The following is a 26,604-nucleotide window of genomic DNA, read 5'->3' as shown; positions in this document are numbered from 1 at the left end:
TAGCGTGCATTTTACTCTCCTACGATTGGCGCCAGTCTTGGCACAGAGCAGCTCCTGTTTGTCATAAACCCACTCAGATACTTTCCTACTTGCAGTTACTAACTTGCCTCCAGTATTCTGCCCCTTTAATAAATGTTTAACCCTTTGACTGCCTACCGTCATAGCACGTCAGTGATTTAGATGCTACATTAAATGAAAAAAATGGATTACCAGAACTGCCTGGCAGTCAAAGGGTTAAAGTGCCAGTAGACATGAGCAGAGAGGCACAATATAATAATAATAATAATAATGAGTATTACTGGGCCTGTAACAAACAGGAAATAAATGGGAATAAAAATTTTATTGTCATTAAAACAAGTAACAAACGACGTGTGTATAGTAAGGAGATTCCAACGTGAACCATAAACTCTTCCTGCCTAATATACCTGGTACAGAGGGGCCTGTTTGTATAAAATTCAATTGAAATGAATCAAAATGAAGTCCTGGGATAATTTGCAATTGGTCTTCATTTTTTATTACTTTTTCGTTATTTCACTTTTTCTTCAGCAGCTATCTGGTTGCTAGGGTCCATATCACCTTAGCAACCAGGGAGAAAATAGGAGACAGGTATATGAATAGGGGAGGGGCTGAATAGACAGATAAGGAATAAAAAGTAACAATAACAATAAAACTGGAGCCTCACAGAGCAATAGGGTTTGGCTTGCCGGGTCAGTTTTCCTGTTGCTAGGGCTGAAATTACCTTAGCAACCAGGGAATGGTTTGAATAAGAGGCAGGTATATGAATAGGGGAGGGGCTGAATAGACAGATAAGGAATAAAAAGTAACAATAACAATAAAACTGGAGCCTCACAGAGCAATAGGGTTTGGCTGCCGGGGTCAGTGACCCCCATTTGAAAGCTGGAAAGAGTTGCTAGGGTCCAAATTACCTTAGCAACCAGGGAGTGGTTTGGATGAGAGACAGGTATATGAATAGGAGAGGGGCTGAATAGAAAGATAAGGAATAAAAAGTAACAATAACAATAAAACTGGAGCCTCACAGAGCAATAGGGTTTGGCTGCTGGGGTCAGTGACCCCGTTTTAAAAGTTTGAAAGTGTTAGAACAGAAATAATGAGGACCAATTGCAAGTTGCTAGGAATAGGACATTCTATAATGTATTAAAAGTTAGCAGGGGCACGTCTATAGCTAAACATATAAAACAAGAAACTCGTAAAAGGGGTGTGGCAACACCCCAATGTGCTTAAAATCATTGGCTCCCACTGCTAAGTGGGCGGGACCCCATTCCCCAATGGCACGGAATCCGGCGCTGGCACGGCGGGTCCCATTACTGGCGCTCGTACATCTCCTTGAGGATTTTCATGCTCTGGCCGTAGCGCTGCTGGTTACGGTACGAGGCGTCTTTCCACCTGTGGGAGATTCACACACGAGAGTCTCACCCGCTCTTAAAGGGGTTGTTCACCTTAAAATTAACTATCATGCAGGGAGTACTATTGAGACAATTTGCAATTGGTCTTCATTTTTTTATTATTTGCGGCTTTTGAATTATTTAGCTTTTTGTTCAGCAGCTCTCCAGTTTGGAGTTTCAGCAGCTATCTGGTTGCTAGGGTCCAATTTAACCTGGCAACCAGGCAGTGGTTCGAAAGAGAGACAGGAATATGAATAGGGGAGGGGCTGAATAGAAAGATAAGGAATAAAAAGTAACAATAACAATAAAACTGGAGCCTCACAGAGCAATAGGGTTTGGCTGCCGGGGTCAGTGACCCCCATTTGAAAGCTGGAAAGAGTTGCTAGGATCCAAATTACCTTAGCAACCAGGGAGTGGTTTGGATGAGGGACTGGTATATGAATAGGGGAGGGGCTGAATAGAAAGATAAGGAATAAAAAGTAACAATAACAATAAAACTGGAGCCTCACAGACCAATAGGGTTTGGCTGCCGGGGTCAGTGACCCCCATTTGAAAGCTGGAAAGAGTTGCTAGGATCCAAATTACCTTAGCAACCAGGGAGTGGTTTGGATGAGGGACTGGTATATGAATAGGGGAGGGGCTGAATAGAAAGATAAGGAATAAAAAGTAACAATAACAATAAAACTGGAGCCTCACAGAGCAATAGGGTTTGGCTGCCGGGGTCAGTGACCCCCATTTGAAAGCTGGAAAGAGTTGCTAGGGTCCAAATTACCTTAGCAACTAGGGATGAGAGACCGGTATATGAATAGGGGAGGGGCTGAATAGAAAGATAAGGAATAAAAAGTAACAATAACAATAAAACTGGAGCCTCACAGAGCAATAGGGTTTGGCTGCCGGGGTCAGTGACCCCCATTTGAAAGCTGCAAAGAGTCAGAAGAGAAAGGCAAATAATTGAACTATAAAAAATGAAGACCAATGGAAAAGTTGCGAAAAATAGGCCATTCGTACACTTAGTAATATCACTCCGCCTGCCGGCCTATCAGAGTCATAAATACCTTTGCCGGATCTTCTTCCACCGGTGCATATTCTCATAGATGAGGTTGGATGTGCTGGGGGCCAACTCAGGCGCCTGTTAAAGGGTTAAAAAAAAAGGGACCCATTAACTACGAAAAGACTTTAGGTGGGAGAAACCAAATCAGGTGGTTCTTACTGTGTCGAGATTTAATGGCTCCTCCTCGTGGGGAAGGGGGGAGGGGATCCTCAGGTTGAGGGGCTCCCCCGAGGGGCTCGCAGGGCTGGGTAACGGGGGGGGCAGATGGTAAATATTCTGAATGCTCCCATTCACTCCTTCCCCCTGTACAGATAGAAGAACAGAGAGATACCATTAAACTATGGCACATAGGGATTCCCCTGTACTAAGCACAATTCAGCAGGAACAGCCCCCTAAGTTTGCCCATAGCCTGTACAGAGAGACACCATAAAACTATGGCACATAGGGATTCCCCTGTACTAAGCACAATTCAACAGGAACATCCCCCTAAGTTTGCCCATAGCCTGTACAGAGAGACACCATAAAACTATGGCACATAGGGATTCCCCTGTACTAAGCACAATTCAGCAGGAACAGCCCCCCTAAGTTTGCCCATAGCCTGTACAGAGAGATACCATAAAACTATGGCACATAGGGATTCCCCTGTACTAAGCACAATTCAGCAGAAACAGCCCCCTAAGTTTGCCCATAGCCTGTACAGAGAGATACCATAAAACTATGGCACATAGGGATTCCCCTGTACTAAGCACAATTCAGCAGGAACAGCCCCCCTAAGTTTGTCCATAGCCTGTACAGAGAGATACCATAAAACTATGGCACATAGGGATTCCCCTGTACTAAGCACAATTCAGCAGGAACAGCCCCCTAAGTTTGCCCATAGCCTGTACAGAGAGATACCATAAAACTATGGCACATAGGGATTCCCCTGTACTAAGCACAATTCAGCAGGAACAGCCCCCTAAGTTTGCCCATAGCCTTTACAGAGAGATACCATAAAACTATGGCACATAGGGATTCCCCTGTACTAAGCACAATTCAGCAGGAACAGCCCCCTAAGTTTGCTCATAGCCTGTACAGAGAGATACCATAAAACTATGGCACATAGGGATTCCCCTGTACTAAGCACAATTCAGCAGGAACAGCCCCCTAAGTTTGCTCATAGCCTGTACAGAGAGATACCATTAAACTATGGCACATAGGGATTCCCCTGTACTAAGCACAATTCAGCAGGAACAGCCCCCTAAGTTTGCCCATAGCCTGTACAGAGAGATACCATAAAACTATGGCACATAGGGATTCCCCTGTACTAAGCACAATTCAGCAGGAACAGCCCCCTAAGTTTGCTCATAGCCTGTACAGGGAGATACCATAAAACTATGGCACATAGGGATTCCCCTGTACTAAGCACAATTCAGCAGGAACAGCCCCCTAAGTTTGCTCATAGCCTGTACAGAGAGATACCATAAAACTATGGCACAAAGGGATTCCCCTGTACTAAGCACAATTCAGCAGGAACAGCCCCCTATGTTTGCTCATAGCCTGTACAGAGAGATACCATAAAACTATGGCACATAGGGATTCCCCTGTACTAAGCACAATTCAGCAGGAACAGCCCCCTAAGTTTGATCATAGCCTGTACAGAGAGATACCATAAAACTATGGCACATAGGGATTCCCCTGTACTAAGCACAATTCAGCAGGAACAGCCCCCTAAGTTTGCCCATAGCCTGTACAGAGAGATACCATAAAACTATGGCACATAGGGATTCCCCTGTACTAAGCACAATTCAGCAGGAACAGCCCCCTAAGTTTGCCCATAGCCTGTACAGAGAGATACCATAAAACTATGGCACATAGGGATTCCCCTGTACTAAGCACAATTCAGCAGGAACAGCCCCCTAAGTTTGCTCATAGTAATATCTGAGACTATAGCGGCAAGGCTACATTACATATTTATATTTAATGAGGAATAACTTGAGTCTCCCTTACATCATCTGTCGGCGGGGGAGTGTGGGGGAGCTCGGGGGGTCTCGTTGACGGAGCGTTCCGGAGCCAAGCTCTGCACACAGGATACAGAGGGGTTTCTTCTGAAAACTGGGCCAGGTCCACGCTTCTATCAAACAGGCGGATGATGAAGGTGTCTGATGGGAGGAGAGGTTTCAGCATTACACAATTACAGGGATTTGCCCCCTGGGGAAGCTCCGGCCAATCACATCTGAACAAAGTGGGGGGGGGGGGCACCCATGTGGCACAGTGAGCACCCATGTAGCACAGTGAGCACCCATGTAGCACAGTGAGCACCCATGTAGCACAGTGAGCACCCATGTAGCACAGTGAGCACCCGGGTAGCACAGTGAGCACCCATGTAGCACAGTGAGCACCCATGTAGCACAGTGAGCACCCGGGTAGCACAGTGAGCACCCATGTAGCACAGTGAGCACCCGGGTAGCACAGTGAGCACCCGGGTAGCACAGTGAGCACCCGGGTAGCACAGTGAGCACCCGGGTAGCACAGTGAGCACCCGGGTAGCACAGTGAGCACCCGTGTAGCACAGTGAGCACCCGTGTAGCACAGTGAGCACCCGTGTAGCACAGTGAGCACCCGTGTAGCACAGTGAGCACCCGTGTAGCACAGTGAGCACCCGTGTAGCAGCCGTGTAGCACAGTGAGCACCCGTGTAGCAGCCGTGTAGCACAGTGAGCACCCGTGTAGCAGCCGTGTAGCACAGTGAGCACCCGTGTAGCACAGTGAGCACCCGTGTAGCAGCCGTGTAGCACAGTGAGCACCTATTGCAGGTCCCCTGAGAACCCAGCCTGCAAGTCATGGTCACCCCACAAGGTGGCAGCAGCGCTGCATCTCCAGGGCAATTTATGATACAGCTCCTTATTCCCTCTGTGTGTAACTTGCCCCCCCCTCTTTTTCCCCAGCCCCTCCTTGTTATCCAATAATGTGCCTTCTTGCCCCACTGCCCCTTAGCTGTGGGTAACATGAGTCTCCATGATCCTTAGCCATATGTTGGGCACCTCCATTCCCTGAATGCACAGCTTACACCTACCCACCCCCTATCTACCTGCCCTACGTGTTGCCCCCCTGCCCTATGTGTTGCCCCCCTGCCCTACGTGTTGCCCCCCTGCCCTACGTGTTGCCCCCCTGCCCTATGTGTTGCCCCCCTGCCCTACGTGTTGCCCCCGCGGCCCTTACTTGCTTTAGGCTGGCTGCTCTCCGTTATTCCATCCTCCTCTTTTCTCTTCTTCCGCCGATGGTGAGAGAGTCGCGCCGAGGGCCTAGTGGGGGGAACAGGGGACCCTCATCAGGGAGGAACAGGAAGTGGGGTATAAAGGGGGTGCAGTAAAGCACGTGCCTCCTTTGCAGCAGTTACCGTAAAGAGAAATGATAGTGATACCTTTTTCCAGCAGCAGAAGGGGAGGAGTCTCTGTAGGGAAGAAAACAAAGCAATGTAACACCGGCAGCACATGGGAAAGAGAGCAGCCCAGGAGCAGGAAGTACAGAGAATCAGAGCTCTGTACCTTGGTAAGTACTGGGGGGAGATTGGATTCACTTACCCAGGGGGAGGTTCCTGCCTGACCATGGGAAAGAGAGCAGCCCAGGAGCAGGAAGTACAGAGAATCAGAGCTTTGTACCTGGGTAAGTACTGGGGGGAGATTGGATTCACTTACCCAGGGGGAGGTTCCTGCCTGACCATGGGAAAGAGAGCAGCCCAGGAGCAGGAAGTACAGAGAATCAGAGCTCTGTACCTTGGTAAGTACTGGGGGGAGATTGGATTCACTTACCCAGGGGGAGGTTCCTGCCTGACCATGGGAAAGAGAGCAGCCCAGGAGCAGGAAGTACAGAGAATCAGAGCTCTGTACCTGGGTAAGTACTGGGGGGAGATTGGATTCACTTACCCAGGGGGAGGTTCCTGCCTGACCATGGGAAAGAGAGCAGCCCAGGAGCAGGAAGTACAGAGAATCAGAGCTCTGTACCTGGGTAAGTACTGGGGGGAGAAACCTTCTGAATATTTAATAATAAAATGATACAAACTCCTATCAGCAGTGAGGAATGTTCTCTTACTTGCAGTGCGGGTCGGTAGAAGCTTTCCCCGTCTCATCTTCCATCTGATCCCTGCGTGTAGAAGTGCACACGTGTTACATGTCTGTGACTCTGTGTATCTCATATACACTGGGTACCGGGGCATTTACACACCGGCCTATGTTATAACTCCCAGCGATACCCCTGCCTATAAATGTGCATATACAGTGGCTCTCACTACACCCTCAGCAGCACCCACAGGTACAGCCCCCATCTCACCTGTCCACATCGCTTCTATCCAGGAGACCCTGCAGTACAGCATCCAATCGGCTGCGAGCGCTCCCTGCCTCCAGGTCTGGTAGAGAGTCATGGCACGAGGGGACAGCAATGGCAGGCAAGGAGACACAATAGACAGATATATGAGGGACAGTACTTTATAAGGGCGGTCAGACAGTTCAGCAATGGCACTGTAACCACAACAAAGACAAAACCCCAGAGCTTGCAATCAATTGTTACAGCAGGACAGAGAGACAGCAGCATCTTTTTCTTCACCTGTTTTTTCCACTTTCACCTTGGCGAGTGACATGGCTGCTACAGCGGGGACTCCAGGTGACCAGCAGGAGGCGCTGCAGTGTGTAAGGACCCCCCAATATAACTGTCAGGGACCCTAGAACATGGAAAGTAAATGCGTTAGAAATAAAGAGAATGCCCTGGGCACACACTGAGCCTTGTATTTAGGCACAATCACTGCCGGTGTTACAGGGAATATAATGTAATACTATCTGTACATTAATAGTGTAATATTACTCACCTACTGGCTATAGGCAGAGTTGTCCTTTCTCCCCCAGCATCACCGTGCAGGATCTGTCAGCACTGATTCAGCCCCATGTCTCTCATTGGGGGTTACAGGCTGTGAATGAGGAAATGACAAGGGCACTTACTTCCACTGGGGCAGGGGCTGATGGGAATGGGATAGGGACCTTAGATTGTAAGCTCACTGGGGCAGGGGCTGATGGGAATGGGATAGGGACCTTAGATTGTAAGCTCACTGGGGCAGGGACTGATGGGAATGGGATAGGGACCTTAGATTGTAAGCTCACTGGGGCAGGGGCTGATGGGAATGGGATAGGGACCTTAGATTGTAAGCTCACTGGGGCAGGGACTGATGGGAATGGGATAGGGACCTTAGATTGTAAGCTCACTGGGGCAGGGGCTGATGGAAATGTGATAGGGACCTTAGATTGTAAGCTCACTGGGGCAGGGACTGATGGGAATGTGATAGGGACCTTAGATTGTAAGCTCCACTGGGGCAGGGACTGATGGGAATGGGATAGGGACCTTAGATTGTAAGCTCACTGGGGCAGGGACTGATGGGAATGTGATAGGGACCTTAGATTGTAAGCTCACTGGGGCAGGGGCTGATGGGAATGGGAGAGGGACCTTAGATTGTAAGCTCACTGGGGCAGGGACTGGTGGGAATGGGAGAGGGACCTTAGATTGTAAGCTCACTGGGGCAGGGACTGATGGGAATGTGATAGGGACCTTAGATTGTAAACTCACTGGGGCAGGGACTGATGGGAATGGGATAGGGACCTTAGATTGTAAGCTCACTGGGGCAGGGGCTGATGGGAATGGGATAGGGACCTTAGATTGTAAGCTCACTGGGGCAGGGGCTGATGGGAATGGGATAGGGACCTTAGATTGTAAGCTCACTGGGGCAGGGACTGATGGGAATGGGATAGGGACCTTAGATTGTAAGCTCACTGGGGCAGGGGCTGATGGGAATGGGATAGGGACCTTAGATTGTAAGCTCACTGGGGCAGGGACTGATGGGAATGGGATAGGGACCTTAGATTGTAAGCTCACTGGGGCAGGGACTGATGGGAATGGGATAGGGACCTTAGATTGTAAGCTCACTGGGGCAGGGGCTGATGGGAATGTGGTAGGGACCTTAGATTGTAAGCTCACTGGGGCAGGGGCTGATGGGAATGGGATAGGGACCTTAGATTGTAAGCTCACTGGGGCAGGGACTGATGGGAATGTGATAGGGACCTTAGATTGTAAGCTCACTGGGGCAGGGGCTGATGGGAATGGGATAGGGACCTTAGATTGTAAGCTCACTGGGGCAGGGACTGATGGGAATGGGATAGGGACCTTAGATTGTAAGCTCACTGGGGCAGGGACCAATGGGAATGGGATAGGGGACCTTAGATTGTAAGCTCACTGGGGCAGGGACTGATGGGAATGTGATAGGGACCTTAGATTGTAAGCTCACTGGGGCAGGGGCTGATGGGAATGGGATAGGGACCTTAGATTGTAAGCTCACTGGGGCAGGGACTGATGGGAATGGGATAGGGACCTTAGATTGTAAGCTCACTGGGGCAGGGACTGATGGGAATGGGATAGGGACCTTAGATTGTAAGCTCACTGGGGCAGGGACTGATGGGAATGGGATAGGGACCTTAGATTGTAAGCTCACTGGGGCAGGGGCTGATGGGAATGTGATAGGGACCTTAGATTGTAAGCTCCACTGGGGCAGGGACTGATGGGAATGGGATAGGGACCTTAGATTGTAAGCTCACTGGGGCAGGGACTGATGGGAATGGGATAGGGACCTTAGATTGTAAGCTCACTGGGGCAGGGACTGATGGGAATGGGATAGGGACCTTAGATTGTAAGCTCACTGGGGCAGGGACTGATGGGAATGGGAAAGGGACCTTAGAGTGTAAGCTCACTGGGGCAGGGACTGATGGGAATGGGATAGGGACCTTAGAGTGTAAGCTCACTGGGGCAGGGACTGATGGGAATGTGATAGGGACCTTAGAGTGTAAACTCACTGGGGCAGGGACTGATGGGAATGGGGATAGGGACCTTAGAGTGTAAGCTCACTGGGGCAGGGGCTGATGGGAATGTGATAGGGACCTTAGATTGTAAGCTCACTGGGGCAGGGACTGATGGGAATGGGATAGGGACCTTAGAGTGTAAGCTCACTGGGGCAGGGACTGATGGGAATGGGATAGGGACCTTAGAGTGTAAGCTCACTGGGGCAGGGGCTGATGGGAATGGGATAGGGACCTTAGATTGTAAGCTCACTGGGGCAGGGACTGATGGGAATGGGATAGGGACCTTAGATTGTAAGCTTACTGGGGCAGGGACTGATGGGAATGGGATAGGGGCCTTAGATTGTAAGCTCAACAGGGGCAGGGGCTGATGGGAATGTGATAGGGACCTTAGATTGTAAGCTCCACTGGGGAAGGGACTGATGGGAATGTGATAGGGACCTTAGATTGTAAGCTCACTGGGGCAGGGGCTGATGGGAATGGGATAGGGACCTTAGATTGTAAGCTCACTGGGGAAGGGGCTGATGGGAATGGGATAGGGACCTTAGATTGTAAGCTCACTGGGGCAGGGACTGATGGGAATGTGATAGGGACCTTAGATTGTAAGCTCACTGGGGCAGGGGCTGATGGGAATGTGATAGGGACCTTAGATTGTAAGCTCACTGGGGCAGGGACTGATGGGAATGGGATAGGGACCTTAGAGTGTAAGCTCACTGGGGCAGGGACTGATGGGAATGGGATAGGGACCTTAGATTGTAAGCTCACTGGGGCAGGGGCTGATGGGAATGGGATAGGGACCTTAGATTGTAAGCTCACTGGGGCAGGGACTGATGGGAATGGGATAGGGACCTTAGATTGTAAGCTCACTGGGGCAGGGACTGATGGGAATGGGATAGGGACCTTAGATTGTAAGCTCACTGGGGCAGGGACTGATGGGAATGGGATAGGGACCTTAGATTGTAAGCTCCACTGGGGAAGGGACTGATGGGAATGTGATAGGGACCTTAGATTGTAAGCTCACTGGGGCAGGGGCTGATGGGAATGGGATAGGGACCTTAGATTGTAAGCTCACTGGGGCAGGGACTGATGGGAATGGGATAGGGACCTTAGATTGTAAGCTCACTGGGGCAGGGACTGATGGGAATGGGATAGGGACCTTAGATTGTAAGCTCACTGGGGCAGGGACTGATGGGAATGGGATAGGGACCTTAGATTGTAAGCTCACTGGGGCAGGGGCTGATGGGAATGGGATAGGGACCTTAGATTGTAAGCTCACTGGGGCAGGGACTGATGGGAATGGGATAGGGACCTTAGAGTGTAAGCTCACTGGGGCAGGGACTGATGGGAATGGGATAGGGACCTTAGAGTGTAAGCTCACTGGGGCAGGGGCTGATGGGAATGGGATAGGGACCTTAGATTGTAAGCTCACTGGGGCAGGGACTGATGGGAATGGGATAGGGACCTTAGATTGTAAGCTTACTGGGGCAGGGACTGATGGGAATGGGATAGGGGCCTTAGATTGTAAGCTCACAGGGGCAGGGGCTGATGGGAATGGGATAGGGACCTTAGATTGTAAGCTCACTGGGGCAGGGGCTGATGGGAATGGGATAGGGACCTTAGATTGTAAGCTCACTGGGGCAGGGACTGATGGAATGGGATAGGGACCTTAGATTGTAAGCTCACTGGGGCAGGGACTGATGGGAATGGGATAGGGACCTTAGATTGTAAAGCTCACTGGGGCAGGGACTGATGGGAATGGGATAGGGACCTTAGATTGTAAGCTCACTGGGGCAGGGACTGATGGGAATGGGAAAGGGACCTTAGATTGTAAGCTCACTGGGGCAGGGACTGATGGGAATGGGATAGGGACCTTAGAGTGTAAGCTCACTGGGGCAGGGACTGATGGGAATGGGATAGGGACCTTAGAGTGTAAGCTCACTGGGGCAGGGACTGATGGGAATGTGATAGGGACCTTAGAGTGTAAACTCACTGGGGCAGGGACTGATGGGAATGGGATAGGGACCTTAGAGTGTAAGCTCACTGGGGCAGGGGCTGATGGGAATGTGATAGGGACCTTAGATTGTAAGCTCACTGGGGCAGGGACTGATGGGAATGGGATAGGGACCTTAGAGTGTAAAGCTCACTGGGGCAGGGGCTGATGGGAATGGGATAGGGACCTTAGATTGTAAGCTCACTGGGGCAGGGACTGATGGGAATGGGATAGGGACCTTAGATTGTAAGCTTACTGGGGCAGGGACTGATGGGAATGGGATAGGGGCCTTAGATTGTAAGCTCACAGGGGCAGGGGCTGATGGGAATGTGATAGGGACCTTAGATTGTAAGCTCCACTGGGGAAGGGACTGATGGGAATGTGATAGGGACCTTAGATTGTAAGCTCACTGGGGCAGGGACTGATGGGAATGTGATAGGGACCTTAGATTGTAAGCTCACTGGGGCAGGGGCTGATGGGAATGGGATAGGGACCTTAGATTGTAAGCTCACTGGGGCAGGGGCTGATGGGAATGGGATAGGGACCTTAGATTGTAAGCTCACTGGGGCAGGGGCTGATGGGAATGGGATAGGGACCTTAGATTGTAAGCTCACTGGGGCAGGGACTGATGGGAATGTGATAGGGACCTTAGATTGTAAGCTCACTGGGGCAGGGGCTGATGGGAATGTGATAGGGACCTTAGATTGTAAGCTCACTGGGGCAGGGACTGATGGGAATGGGATAGGGACCTTAGAGTGTAAGCTCACTGGGGCAGGGACTGATGGGAATGGGATAGGGACCTTAGAGTGTAAGCTCACTGGGGCAGGGGCTGATGGGAATGGGATAGGGACCTTAGATTGTAAGCTCACTGGGGCAGGGACTGATGGGAATGGGATAGGGACCTTAGAGTGTAAGCTCCACTGGGGAAGGGGCTGATGGGAATGGGATAGGGACCTTAGATTGTAAGCTTACTGGGGCAGGGACTGATGGGAATGGGATAGGGACCTTAGATTGTAAGCTCACAGGGGCAGGGGCTGATGGGAATGTGATAGGGACCTTAGATTGTAAGCTCACAGGGGCAGGGGCTGATGGGAATGTGATAGGGACCTTAGATTGTAAGCTCACTGGGGAAGGGGCTGATGGGAATGGGATAGGGACCTTAGAGTGTAAGCTCACTGGGGCAGGGACTGATGGGAATGGGATAGGGACCTTAGATTGTAAGCTCACTGGGGCAGGGACTGATGGGAATGGGATAGGGACCTTAGAGTGTAAGCTCCACTGGGGAAGGGGCTGATGGGAATGGGATAGGGACCTTAGATTGTAAGCTTACTGGGGCAGGGACTGATGGGAATGGGATAGGGGCCTTAGATTGTAAGCTCACAGGGGCAGGGGCTGATGGGAATGTGATAGGGACCTTAGATTGTAAGCTCACTGGGGCAGGGACTGATGGGAATGGGATAGGGACCTTAGATTGTAAGCTCACTGGGGCAGGGACTGATGGGAATGTGATAGGGACCTTAGATTGTAAGCTCACTGGGGCAGGGGCTGATGGGAATGGGATAGGGACCTTAGATTGTAAGCTCACTGGGGCAGGGACTGATGGGAATGGGATAGGGACCTTAGATTGTAAGCTCACTGGGGCAGGGACTGATGGGAATGGGATAGGGACCTTAGATTGTAAGCTCACTGGGGCAGGGACTGATGGGAATGGGATAGGGACCTTAGATTGTAAGCTCACTGGGGCAGGGACTGATGGGAATGGGATAGGGACCTTAGATTGTAAGCTCACTGGGGCAGGGACTGATGGGAATGGGATAGGGACCTTAGATTGTAAGCTCACTGGGGCAGGGGCTGATGGGGGCCTGGTTGGGGCACTACAGTTGGGGGGCAGGGGCTGATGGGGGCCTGGTTGGGGCACTACAGTTGGGGGGCAGGGGCTGATGGGGGCCTGGTTGGGGCACTACAGTTGGGGGGGCAGAGGCTGATGGGGGCCTGGTTGGGGCACTACAGTTGGGGGGGCAGGGGCTGATGGGGCCTGGTTGGGGCACTACAGTTGGGGGGCAGGGGCTGATGGGGGCCTGGTTGGGCACTCCAGTTGGGGGGCAGGGGCTGATGGGGGCCTGGTTGGGGCACTACAGTTGGGGGGCAGGGGCTGATGGGGGCCTGGTTGGGGCACTACAGTTGGGGGGCAGGGGCTGATGGGGGCCTGGTTGGGGCACTACAGTTGGGGGGGCAGAGGCTGATGGGGGCCTGGTTGGGGCACTACAGTTGGGGGGCAGGGGCTGATGGGGCCCTGGTTGGGGCACTACAGTTGGGGGGCAGAGGCTGATGGGGGCCTGGTTGGGGCACTCCAGTTGGGGGGCAGGGGCTGATGGGGGCCTGGTTGGGGCACTCCAGTTGGGGGGCAGGGGCTGATGGGGGCCTGGTTGGGGCACTCCAGTTGGGGGGCAGGGGCTGATGGGGGCCTGGTTGGGGCACTCCAGTTGGGGGCAGGGGCTGATGGGGGCCTGGTTGGGGCACTACAGTTGGGGGGCAGGGGCTGATGGGGGCCTGGTTGGGGCACTCCAGTTGGGGGGGCAGGGGCTGATGGGGGCCTGGTTGGGGCACTCCAGTTGGGGGGCAGGGGCTGATGGGGGCCTGGTTGGGGCACTCCAGTTGGGGGGCAGGGGCTGATGGGGGCCTGGTTGGGGCACTACAGTTGGGGGGCAGGGGCTGATGGGGGCCTGGTTGGGGCACTCCAGTTGGGGGGCAGGGGCTGATGGGGGCCTGGTTGGGGCACTCCAGTTGGGGGGCAGGGGCTGATGGGGGCCTGGTTGGGGCACTCCAGTTGGGGGTCAGTCTCACACACACTGGGATCCCCTCAGGAAGCAGATTTATGAAAGGACAAATTCTTGACAGATAAATAAAGTTGCCCCCAAATGTTGCAGAAGCCTCTGGGGGATTCTGGGAGTTGTAGTTCATGATCTCCCCAACTAGAGCCATTTAGGAAAGGCTGTTCTCCCTGCTATTGCCATTAAAAAGGCGAAGGCCCTTTAGGGGACGCTGGGAGTTGTAGTTAATCTTTATAGTTATTTTCACGAAGGGAATACCGGGAAACAGATACTCAATATTGCAGCTGCTCCATGTACCCTACACGGTCCCGCTAAACAAGCCTCCGAACCATAAACCCAACCCGCCGCCATTGGTACTGACAGAACTTACCGACTCCGAACCGTCCGCGCTGCGCTTAAATCTCCGCCCCCTCCCTTTGTCATTGGGCGAACGCTTTCTTGGTTTAGCCAATGCGCTTCTCTTGCGAGCTGCTCGTCATTCAGTACTAACCAATCACAGAAGAGCATCCCGCTACGCCCCGCCCATTGCCGTGCTGCCTTGTTTCCCATCCGCTCAGCTGATGCGCTTGATTGGCAGGCAGCCGCAGAGCATGACGGGAATCGGGAGGGCCGGAAGCGGTTGGGTAGTTGTTCTCCCGTCGTGCTTTGCGTCTTGACAGTTGCTAGGAGACAGGCGGCAGGAAGCGCGGTAGATTTGACTCTCGGGAAGGGGCGGAAGTATCAGGAGTGACAGGATATCATGGCCCTGTTCTAATGTGGGGAATATAGGGAATTGGGCGCTGCTGGTACTGGTGTCCGTATGTAGGCGGGGAACTACAACTCCCGGCAGTACAGAGGTGTGAGAGAATATCCAGGTACGTTCCCATTGCGCCTTACTGGGAGTTATTAGCGCTATGGCTTCCCCAGTACGCCTCAGCTACCAACCATACAGCATCGCCCTGTGGATTTCTCCTTATTCCATTGTGCTCATTGCGCCCAGAGGTGTTAATCTGCGGTCCTACAGTGGAGCCCAATGAGTTGCGCCTGCTATGTGGTGTTAGCTGGGCTACAGGGGCCCTTGGCAGGCAGACTTAGGGGGGGCCCTTGGCATGCAGACTTAGGGGGGGCCCTTGGCAGGCAGACTTAGGGGGGGCCCTTGGCATGCAGACTTAGGGGGGGCCCTTGGCATGCAGACTTAGGGGGGGCCCTTGGCATGCAGACTTAGGGGGGGCCCTTGGCATGCAGACTTATGGGGGGGCCCTTGGCAGGCAGACTTAGGGGGGGCCCTTGGCAGGCAGACTTAGGGTGGGGCCCTTGGCAGGCAGTCTTGAGGGGGGCTGGCCTTGGCAGGCAGTCTTGAGGGGGGCGGGCCTTGGCAGGCAGTCTTGAGGGGGGCGGGCCTTGGCAGGCAGTCTTGAGGGGGGCGGGCCTTGGCAGGCAGTCTTGAGGGGGGCGGGCCTTGGCAGGCAGTCTTGAGGGGGGCGGGCCTTGGCAGGCAGTCTTGAGGGGGGCGGGCCTTGGCAGGCAGTCTTGAGGGGGCGGGCCTTGGCAGGCAGTCTTGAGGGGGGCGGGCCTTGGCAGGCAGTCTTGAGGGGGGCGGGCCTTGGCAGGCAGTCTTGAGGGGGGCGGGCCTTGGCAGGCAGTCTTGAGGGGGGCGGGCCTTGGCATGCAGTCTTGAGGGGGGCGGGCCTTGGCATGCAGTCTTGAGGGGGGCGGGCCTTGGCATGCAGTCTTGAGGGGGGCGGGCCTTGGCATGCAGTCTTGAGGGGGGCGGGCATTGGCATGCAGTCTTGAGGGGGGCGGGCCTTGGCATGCAGTCTTGAGGGGGGGGGGGCCCTTGGCATGCAGTCTTGAGGGGGGGGGGGCCCTTGGCATGCAGTCTTGAGGGGGGGGGGGCCCTTGGCAGGCAGATAAAAAGTTGCTAAGAACAGGCTGTTCTTAAAGATACTAAAAGTTAACCTCAAGGCGAACCCCCTCCTTTAAAGGGATTATTGTGACCCCATAAATGCACGGAGCTGTAATGTTGCAGCGCGTCTCACACTTGCAGTTGCACTTGGTCATCAGGAAATGGGCCCTAAAACTGTTTGGTGGCAACGTAGCCGGGATCCCCACATTGAGCCGTACATACACATACAGAGCAGGCAGAGCCCAGTACCCGGGTAACATACAGATGCCTCTGTGTTTGCTTCTAAGGACTTATCCCTACGTCCCACTGATGGTGCCAGCAGGAGAGAAGCATCCGGGGAACAAACTACTCTTCTACCAACCATGAGAATGAGCAGCAGGTAGGTGGGTGCTTGGGTGCTCTGGGCTGGTCGAACAGGTGTCTGTCAGCATTAAAGGGACACTGCCATGATATTTATGGGGCACTTTTTATCTCTAAATGACACTGTTACACAGCAAATAATTCCCTCTGCCATTTATTATTTTATTCTTGAACCAACAAATGTATTTGTAGCTGTAATATTGGTGTGTAGGCGCCATCTCAGTGCCTTGTGCCTGAGTCTGAGCTTTCAGCCAGCGCTACACATTAGAACTGCTTTCAGCTAACCTATTGTTTCTCCTACTCCCATGTAACTGGAGGAGTCCCAAGCCGGACTTGAAATTCTTACTATTGAGTGCTATTCTGATACCTACTGGGAGCTGCTATTTTGCTCCCTTCCCATTGTTCTGCTGATCGGCTGCTGGGGGGGAGGGGGGGGATATCACTCCAACTTGCAGCGCAGCAGTAAAGTGTGCCTGAGTCTGAGCTTTCAGCCAGCGCTACCCATTAGAACTGCTTTCAGCTAACCTATTGTTTCTCCTACTTCCATGTAACTGGAGGAGTCCCAAGCCGGACTTGGATTTCTTACCATTGAGTGCTATTGTGATACCTACTGGGAGCTGCTATCTTGCTCCCTTCCCATTGTTCTGCTGATGGGCTGCTGGGGGGAGGGGGGGATATCACTCCAACTTGCAGCGCAGCAGTAAAGTGTGCCTGAGTCTGAGCTTTCAGCCAGTGCTACACATTAGAACTGCTTTCAGCTAACCTATTGTTTCTCCTACTCCCATGTAACTGGAGGAGTCCCAAGCCGGACTTGGATCTCTTACTATTGAGTGCTATTCTGATACCTACTGGGATGTTAATTCCAAAACTTTTCCATTGGTCTTCATTATTTATTTTTTATAGTTTTTTTTAATTATTTGCCTTCTTCTAACTTTTCAGCTTTCAAATGGGGGTCACTGACCCCTGAACTAAAAACCTATTGCTCTGTGAGGTTCCAGGTTTATTGTTATTGTTACTTTTTATTACTTTTTCTATTCTGCCCCTCTCCCATTCATATACCAGTCTCTCAATCAAACCACTCCCTGGTTGCTAGGTAATTTGCACCCTAGCAACCAGATAGCTGCTGAAACTCCAAACTGGAGAGCTGCTGAACAAAAAGCAGCAATGCCTTTTTATAAGGGATTTGCCATTACATTTTCTTTGCCAATAGTTTTAACTTCAGGCTCCAATTAGTAGCAAAGAAAACAATGTATTCATTAAAGGGGAAGTAAAGCCTCAAACAAGGTGTGCTGTTTTCTTTCCTGTTATTTATATAGCACTGACACATTTCTACAGTGTTTTGACAGAGAGTATTCCTCATTTACATCAGTCCTTGCCCCTCTATACACTCTTATTTGCCTCTGAGTATATTAATAATCCAGGATTTCCTTTGTGGCTGACTGAGAGATGCAGTAATGTAGTACAGGGCTCACACACACACCTACCTGCATCTCATCCTTTGTCCGTGAATTGAGTTTCATAGAGCAGGGGACCGGCTGCAACCTGAGCCGCCGTTTTATTACTAAATAATTCACCCCGTGTCCATAGCCCTGTAACCAACACCCCAGTCTCCCCCAACAGTGCTTTAATACTTTCACTGGCCCCATAACGTCCTTGTGTGGCTTCAGGTTTCTTGTTATGATACGATTGCAGGCATCTGTATGTGAACTGGAAGGATTTAACCCTTTATTTGTAACCCTTTCCCCACAGCGAGCCTGTGTTCTCCAATCAGGGGAATCCGTTCCCATCCCCAGTAAGAGACAGGACTCACTATCGCCCATCCAAGGTAAAGGCTCTGTCAGAAGACCAGAAGCATACGGTAAGTTTAGGGCATCAGGGATATCGATTCTGTATAAACCATCAATACCGGATGTACACTGAAGATCTTTAGCAAAATTTGGCTTTTTTACTGCCAATAGATTAGCCACAATAGTGCAAAGTAGAACGCTATATCTATCCTACACAAATCTTTACCATACCTGAGCCCTAGAAGCTCCCTCTGTTTGTTTAAGATAGCAGCTGCCATTTTAGCTTGGTCTCAGTAGCTTCCTGCTGCAGCTCTGGCTACTGGTAGCTCAGATTTCACAGGGTTGGGAGGGGGAGTGAATTCTGATGGGAGAGGGGGAGCGAATTCTGACGGGAGAGGGGCAGCGAATTCTGACTGGAGAGGGGCAGCGAATTCTGACGGGAGAGGGGGAGCGAATTCTGACGGGAGAGGGGGAGCGAATTCTGACGGGAGAGGGGGAGCGAATTCTGACGGGAGAGGGGGAGCGAATTCTGACGGGAGAGGGGGAGCGAATTCTGACGGGAGAGGGGGAGCGAATTCTGACGGGAGAGGGGGAGCGAATTCTGACGGGAGAGGGGGAGCGAATTCTGACGGGAGAGGGGGAGCGAATTCTGACGGGAGAGGGGGAGCGAATTCTGACGGGAGAGGGGGAGCGAATTCTGATTGGAGGGGAAGCAGGAAAAGGAAGGGACAGAGGTAGAGAGAAGCAAACTGAGCAGACTCCTGCCAGTGCCCTGAAGGATTTTTCTGAAAGAAGAAAGTCTGACACTGAAGAGCATTTTGTATACACAAAAGAAGAAAAGAAATCCTGTGTATCTTTTGATAGAGGACTTATTGCTGTATTTACATAGACCTTACTTAGTTTTTACCCTTACTTCTCCTTTAACCCAAATTTTCCTTAAACTTCTTACTTTAGCCCTAAAACTGCTTCTGCCAGTGTAGGATTGTAGAGAAGTTACACTTCTTATTTTTTTTTTAGGTTCTCAGCCCAAGTCGGCTTTGTTCCCTCTGTGATGCACTGAGCCCCCCGGACCATAGTTTCCTTGGTGGAACCCAGCGGTTGGGCTCTGGGGCCCCTGAGTCTGATTCCTCTGGACCGTTCGATGAATCCTGGCCTTCCACTGAAGGGAGCTCTTCCAAGACGCCGGAAAGAGATGAGAGACAGACTGGGCCGGTACCTTACGGTACTGATCCATCCTCTCAGGACTCAGTCATTGCAAGGTAACTAGCCGCCCACTCCTCTATAATTTTATTTAACCGTAATGTTTTGGATTAGGAGCTAATATGCCCTTACCCAAAGGGGAAAAGGAACCTCTAAGGTTTAGACACTGGCTATTCTATAGAGGGCCAGACATTTGGTATCTGCCCCTCCAGTGCCAGACAGTGGCTGCTGCATCTTTCCCAGCTTTTGTGTTAACCAAGAAGAGAAATGTATTTGAAGGGGTCTTTTTTTCTATTTATTTTCACCCAGGTATTTGGAAAGGTTCCGAAGTGGCCGTCCCACCAGTCGACTGGAGCGCTCTCCTCCCAGTCTTGGAATGAAAGATTTCTGGTGGCTACAGACATCGCCGGACAGCCCTGATGAAGTCCGGAAACACTCTGTAACAGGTGATACTAATATACGGTGGTGGGGGGTGTGTGTGTGTCTGTATATATATATATATATAGCTCCAATTCCTTGAAAAGCACTCGCGGCATGAAGCTCAATAAAGTCAATTCTTTTATTCCAACAAAGTATCAACGCGTTTCGATCCATATAGGATCGGCGATCCTATATATTCAAGGAATATATATATATATATATATATATATATCTATATATCTCAAACTCAACAGTAGAAAGCACTCACAGCTACAGCATCAATCAGGTCAGTGATTTATTTCAGCATACCATCTACGCGTTTCGATCACCACAGGATCGTCATCATAGGTATCATTTTCCTAGAGAGGAGTCTTTGCAGCAATGCCATTTTCCAAGATCTTTTAGCAGCTATTTGACTAAGTTACGATTGCAAGTGCCTCCTAGTGGTAGAATGCAGAATGTATTATTAATACGTGGGCTTGGTTAAAATGCCAGAGGGGCTGCTGTAAAATGCCATAGACCAGCGGTTCTCAACCTGTGGGTCGGGACCCCTTTGGGGGGTTGAACGACCCTTTCACAGGGGTCGCCTAAAACCATCGGAAAACACATATTTCCAATGGTCTTAGGAATAATTTTATGGTTGGGTGTCACCACAACATGAGGAACTGTATTAAAGGGTCACGGCATTAGGAAGGTTGAGAGCCACTGCCATAGACAGTCACTATTTATTGGGCTGGTGGGGGGGGGCTGTTTGGGTCTCAGTGTACTGGAAACTCCAGGGCCTATTTTGAATCCCAGTCCAGACCTGTATTTAAATGATGAAAACTAATTGTAAACTAAAAGATTTAGGGGAAATTCATGATAGAGTACTAAAGAACCTTTTTCCTGTGCCTCCCATATCTCTATGTGATATGTGACATGCTGTATTAATTACACAGATAAAGTGTATAGTTAATTATATATATTTTCTTTCTTAGGAGCCACTGCCTCTTCAAGATTCTCCCTGCATAATCTTGAGATGAGCCCGCCCCATCAGGTATATGTTACATGTCTGATTTATATATTATATAAAGGGATAGCCTATTGACCAGATGTTACAGTTTGACTTTTATTTGGTCTTTAGGATGTGTCTCTGAGTGAGTCCAAGCTGTATTCTGATCAAGTGGACATCCTGAGCCTTCAGGAGAAAGCAGGGAAGCTTATAGTCCGGAGGTGAGTAAAAGGTTATGTGAGTTGTAGGGAGATTCTTTGTCTCCCCCCATTGTGGGTGCTGGGAGTTCCTGCTCCTTAGCATACAGATCAGTTATAATAAATAAATATATATATATATATAGATATATATATATATATATAAGAATAAATTCTGATTTTTTTTTTGTTCTTCTCCCCAGCGAATCGTCTCTTAGCAGTGCGGGCGCCGTGAGTTCTGAAGGCATTGGATCCTCTCCATCATCCAACATGTCAAGCTCAGGGTCTGACCAATATAAAACACGTGTCTCTGTGCCAGCTCAGCCAGGTAGTTAACAAGCACAGTTAGAGTGGCGAGGGCTGTTAGAGTGTTGTACTGGGAATAAATGCAACAGAGCAGGAACTTCCTCTCCCCTAGAGATCTTGTTAAAACTCTGGATCGAAGTAATATTTCATTTTTAATACGCAATGACCCCCAGGCTGTTGCCCATATGTGTTTTTGCTAGCTCATTAAATCCAAATGCATCAGTAACTGTGAGTACAGGACACAAATGTATTCTAAATGTGCATTCTTGCCATATTCCTTCTTATGGGAACCACTTCTAAGTAATAGGGTGGGGAGCAAAGTCAGGCCCAGACTTGCAATCTGTGGGTTCTAGAAATGCCAGGGGGGCTACTGTAAGGTGCCACAGACAGTCAGTATTTATTGGGCTGGGGGGGGCTGTTTGTGCCTCTGGGTACTGGGAATGCCAGGGGGGGCTGTAAGGTGCCACAGACAGTCACTATTTATTGGGCTGGGGGGGCTGTTTGTGCCTCTGGGTACTGGGAATGCCAGGGGGGCTGTAAGGTGCCACAGACAGTCACTATTTATTGGGCTGGGGGGCTGTTTGTGCCTCTGGGTACTGGAAATGCCAGGGGGGCTGTAAGGTGCCACAGACAGTCACTATTTATTGGGCTGGGGGGGCTGTTTGTGCCTCTGGGTACTGGGAATGCCAGGGGGGCTGTAAGGTGCCACAGACAGTCACTATTTATTGGGCTGGGAGGCTGTTTGTGCCTCTGGGTACTGGGAATGCCAGAGGGGCTGTAAGGTGCCACAGACAGTCACTATTTATTGGGCTGGGGGGGCTGTTTGTGCCTCTGGGTACTGGGAATGCCAGGGGGGGCTGTAAGGTGCCACAGACAGTCACTATTTATTGGGCTGGGGGGCTGTTTGTGCCTCTGGGTACTGGAAATGCCAGGGGGGCTGTAAGGTGCCACAGACAGTCACTATTTATTGGGCTGGGGGGAGCTGTTTGTGCCTCTGGGTACTGGGAATGCCAGGGGGGCTGTAAGGTGCCACAGACAGTCACTATTTATTGGGCTGGGGGGGCTGTTTGTGCTTCTGGGTACTGGGAATGCCAGGGGGGCTGTAAGGTGCCACAGACAGTCACTATTTATTTGGCTAGGGGGGCTGTTTGTGCTTCTGGGTACTGGGAATGCCAGGGGGGCTGTAAGGTGCCACAGACAGTCAATATTTATTGGGCTGGGGGGGGGGCTGTTTGTGCCTCTGGGTACTGGGAATGCCAGGGGGGCTGTAAGGTGCCACAGACAGTCACTATTTATTGGGCTGGGGGGGCTGTTTGTGCCTCTGGGTACTGGGAATGCCAGGGGGGCTGTAAGGTGCCACAGACAGTCACTATTTATTGGGCTGGGGGGGGGGGGCTGTTTGTGCCTCTGGGTACTGGGAATGCCAGGGGGGCTGTAAGGTGCCACAGACAGTCACTATTTATTGGGCTGGGGGGGGGGCTGTTTGTGCCTCTGGGTACTGGGAATGCCAGGGGGGCTGTAAGGTGCCACAGACAGTCACTATTTATTGGGCCGGGGGGGGGGGGGGGGCGCTGTTTGGGTCTTTGTGTCCTAGAAATGCCAGGGCCTATTTTGAAACCCAGTCCAAAGGGAAACAGAAGGAGTGTGGGCATATGTTTGGGGTGAGGTCAGAGACTAAAGTCCAGTTTGATATTTGGGTGAATGCTCATTTACTTTCCCATTTCCCATATATCAATCAATGCACCGAATCCACAATTTTAGTATCTGGTCGAACCTCGAATGCTTTGCTTTGGATTCGGTGCATCTCTAGTGAAAACAATGTTATGAGTTCAGGGTTTAGGATATTAAAATCATTTAATGCCCCTTTTCAATAGCAGTCTTGTCCTTCCTTTACTGGTTTTATTCACACCTTTGTATTGTATCTATATTTTAATATTTACTGTGCGTCTATCTGGTTATGGTATATTAAACCTATATGTGAAGAGCGGATTTAACTGTTGGACTCTTGCTATTATTCCTAGTTCCGTCCACTGAGAGGCGCGTTCCAGCTCTGGCTCCTTCAGCCTTAGGAAGATTTGCTGCGTTAGCGCCAGAGGAGGACATTCTGTATCAGTGGCGCCTCCGGAGGAAAATGGAACAAGCAAGGGAAGGAACCCTGGCTCCTCCCACCCAGAGGAGAACCACCTCTCCTCCAGTCAGGATCCCCAGACAGGTGCCTGATGCTCTTTTTGTTCCTATGGGAATTAACGCAATAAATATTAATCTATTTTCAGCTACTATGAACACATGATACACAATTGGTGAGGTTTAACCTCCTTTATTTTGCTTCTTTGTAGGTGCTGCCCACAATGGATTATACTATTTCAGAGCACTACAGGGAGTCCCAGAAAGTCACTGCTGCCCCGAGTGATGCCATTTCTGATGGGCAAAATTGTATTCCTAGTTCTTGCCTGGGCAAAGTACCCATTGCCAGCCCATCTCTAAGCATTCAGACTTGCTCTGTCCCACCCCACCTTCACCTTCAGTGTGACATCCTTCCTGTACACAGCCATCTCTCGTCATCCTGTATCACGCACAGGCAGGAGATGGAAAGGATTAAACCTGACCAAGCGCAACCTCCTCCTCCTTTAGAATCTCATGATCAAGCTAAGTATCACCAGAAGCAGTTACCAACCAAGGAGCCCAAAAAAATGTCCCTTCCTCAGCAAGACCTGAAGGGGGCAGAGCAAAAAGAGAGCCAGCGGGCCCTGCGTAAGAAAGAAAAGCAGAAACAGGGATTGGTTGAAAGAAAAGTAACAAAAAGTTCAGAGCTAGCGCCTTCGCAACCCTCCATTCACCACACTGTCGGGGAGGTGAGAATGTGTCCCTGTTTTCAAACCCCATCAGTTAAATGAGCTTCTCCAGCAGAATCCTGCATTGTAATCTGTTTTTCCCCTGGGGCTAGCCATATTCTTCATTTCCCAGGGTGCCACAGCCATGTGACCTGTGCTCTGATAAACTTCAAGCACACTTTACTGCTGCGCTGCAAGTTGGAGTGATATCCCCCCCCCCCCCCAGCAGCCAATCAGCAGAACAATGGGAAGGGAGCAAGATAGCAGCTCCCAGTAGGTATCAGAATAGCACTCAATAGTAAGAAATCCAAGTCCGGCTTGGGACTCCTCCAGTTACATGGGAGTAGGAGAAACAATAGGTTAGCTGAAAGCAGTTCTAATGTGTAGCGCTGGCTGAAAGCTCAGACTCAGGCACACTTTACTGCTGCGCTGCAAGTTGGAGTGATATCCCCCCCCAGCAGCCGATCAGCAGAACAATGGGAAGGGAGCAAGATAGCAGCTCCCAGTAGGTATCAGAATAGCACTCAATAGTAAGAGATCCAAGTCCGGCTTGGGACTCCTCCAGTTACATGGGAGTAGCAATGATGCCTGACTAGCACTGTTACACAACATTGCCTTACATTACATTAGCATTACAGCTAAAAGCAGTACAGTATGACAGCTACCCTTGCCAAATGCTCAATTAACAATCTGCGCCACTTCACTAAATGTTTTTAAGTGCAGATAATTGTGTTCATAACCTGACTCCTCATAGTTCTGAATATGTTTAAGGCCCTAACGGTTCCTTTTCCACCCAAGGTTATCTCAGAGAGGCTGTTCTCACCGTCCCCATCTCCACAACCCAAGGCTGGAAAGAAAAAAGAGAAGCAAGCCCCTCCCCTTTCACCTCCATCCAATCAGCTGCAGCCACTGGAAATAGCTGCACAGCTATTGGAAGATGCGGAAGGTACATTCCCCACCCCCCTATCACATGGCTTTTTTTAAAATTATTTTTAACCTCCTATTCATTTCCTGGGCATCCAATGTCTTTGGAATAAGGATAATTTTTTTTTCTATTTCTTTTCCCTTCAGACTCTGACGGAACGGAGTTTGAGGACGACCCATTGCTGCATGTGCTGCGGGAACAGCGGGAAGCTCTGCGAAGGAGACTCCGGTAATAACACAGTTGGGTATCCATATATGTCTTATAGATTGTGAGCTCTGTTGGGCTAGTCCCTGTACCAGTAGAGCTTACAATCTACAATTCTCTTGCTCTAGGGAGCTACCAAATCCACAATTTAAAGTGGAAGTTAACTTTTAATATGTCATAGAATGGCCATTTCTAGGCAACTTTTCAATTGGTCTTCATTATTTATCTTTTACAGTTTTTGAATTATTTGCCACCTTCTTCTGACTCTTTCCAGCTTTTGAATTGGGGTCGCTGACCCCGGCAGCCAAACCCTATTGCTCTGTGAGGCTCCAGTTTTATTGTTATTGTTACTTTTTATTCCTTATCTTTCTATTCAGACCCTCCCCTATTCAAGTACCAGTCTCTCATCCAAACCACTCCCTGGTTGCTAAGGTAATTTAGACCCTAGCAACTCTTTGCAGCTTTCAAATGGAGGTCGCTGACCCCGGCAGCCAAAACCTATTGCTCTGTGAGGCTCCAGTTTTATTGTTATTGTTACTTTTTATTCCTTATCTTTCTATTCAACCCCTCCCCTATTCATATACCAGTCTCTCATCCAAACCACTCCCTGGTTGCTAAGGTAATTTAGACCCTAGCAACTCTTTGCAGCTTTCAAATGGGGGTCGCTGACCCCGGCAGCCAAAACCTATTGCTCTGTGAGGCTCCAGTTTTATTGTTATTGTTACTTTTTATTCCTTATCTTTCTATTTAGCCCCTCTACTATTCATATATCAATCACTCTCAAAAACCACTCCCTGGTTACTAAGATAAATTGGACCCTAGCAACCAGATAACTGCTAAAATTCCAACCTGGAGGGCTGTGAAACAAAAATTTAAATAATTAAAACCGACCAATAATAAAAAAAAATGAAGACCAATTGCAAATTGTCTCAGAGTAGCACTTAAATACTAACCGTTATCTCAAAGGTGAACAACCCCTTTAACGACTCTACTGAACCTGATCCAAGCCCTAATATGCATATTTAAATCGGAGGAAAGCTGACGAATTGCCCAGCCCAGAGCTTTAAGGTCACATGACAATAATAATAATAATAATAATAAGGACTCTGTCTTCCTTGCAGGGCTGTGGATGAAAGGCTTTCTGAACTGGAGGCCGAGGACAGAGCCGATCCGTCGCCCCTCCCATGATGCATCCCTTCCCTACCTTTTTATATATGTGTAAGTCTTTCTATTTATATCTATTTGTATGTGGAGCAACGGGTTCCGTGTTCTGTGAATAAAATGTACATTTGCACAGATGGTCGTGTTTCCTTTTAAATCCATCAGGGGCGGTTGATTGATGGCACTTTCCCCTG

The 26,604-nt window shown here is 50.3% G+C and overlaps 2 protein-coding genes across 3 annotated transcripts; one reads left to right on the top strand and one right to left on the bottom strand.

The window, feature by feature from the left end:
• Positions 1-321: 321 nt before the first annotated feature.
• Positions 322-14,619, bottom strand: lin37 (lin-37 DREAM MuvB core complex component). Of its 2 annotated transcripts, NM_001007999.1 has the most exon segments (12): positions 322-677; positions 846-1,404; positions 2,459-2,532; positions 2,614-2,757; positions 4,444-4,595; positions 5,655-5,737; positions 5,857-5,886; positions 6,525-6,575; positions 6,762-6,837; positions 7,035-7,149; positions 7,294-7,392; positions 14,514-14,549. In NM_001007999.1, coding segments are annotated over 9 exon segments (726 nt in total). In that variant the 5' UTR covers positions 7,069-7,149; positions 7,294-7,392; positions 14,514-14,549; the 3' UTR covers positions 322-677; positions 846-1,322.
• Positions 14,620-14,711: 92 nt separating this feature from the next.
• Positions 14,712-26,545, top strand: proser3 (proline and serine rich 3). The gene is made up of 13 exons (XM_031905697.1): positions 14,712-14,997; positions 16,316-16,407; positions 18,138-18,246; positions 19,193-19,434; positions 19,685-19,821; positions 20,773-20,831; positions 20,919-21,007; positions 21,187-21,311; positions 23,311-23,501; positions 23,626-24,141; positions 24,919-25,066; positions 25,192-25,273; positions 26,371-26,545. Exons 2-13 carry the CDS (start codon positions 16,391-16,393, stop codon positions 26,435-26,437), a joined length of 1,782 nt encoding a protein of 593 aa, XP_031761557.1. The 5' UTR covers positions 14,712-14,997; positions 16,316-16,390; the 3' UTR covers positions 26,438-26,545.
• The last annotated feature ends 59 nt before the right edge of the window (positions 26,546-26,604 follow it).

Source organism: Xenopus tropicalis, chromosome 7 (assembly GCF_000004195.4).
Source record: "Xenopus tropicalis strain Nigerian chromosome 7, UCB_Xtro_10.0, whole genome shotgun sequence".
In the NCBI taxonomy this organism is placed as follows: domain Eukaryota; kingdom Metazoa; phylum Chordata; class Amphibia; order Anura; family Pipidae; genus Xenopus; species Xenopus tropicalis.
This window is presented reverse-complemented; position numbering and strand designations above follow the sequence as displayed.

What these genes read in the sequence shown, in the direction of transcription:
- proser3 (XM_031905697.1), top strand. An exon ending in CAGAAGACCAGAAGCATACG is followed by an intron (nt 18,247 to 19,192) that starts GTAAGTTTAGGG and finishes TTTTTTTTTTAG; the next exon opens with GTTCTCAGCCCAAGTCGGCT. An exon ending in CAGGACTCAGTCATTGCAAG is followed by an intron (nt 19,435 to 19,684) that starts GTAACTAGCCGC and finishes ATTTTCACCCAG; the next exon opens with GTATTTGGAAAGGTTCCGAA.
- lin37 (XM_031905012.1), bottom strand. Translation starts at nt 7,068, where the DNA reads ATGTCACTCGCCAAGGTGAAAGTGGAAAAAACAG. An exon ending in CTCCCCCGCCGACAGATGAT is followed by an intron (nt 2,758 to 4,443) that starts GTAAGGGAGACT and finishes CTATCTGTACAG; the next exon opens with GGGGAAGGAGTGAATGGGAG. An exon ending in AGCCATTAAATCTCGACACA is followed by an intron (nt 2,533 to 2,613) that starts GTAAGAACCACC and finishes ACCCTTTAACAG; the next exon opens with GCGCCTGAGTTGGCCCCCAG.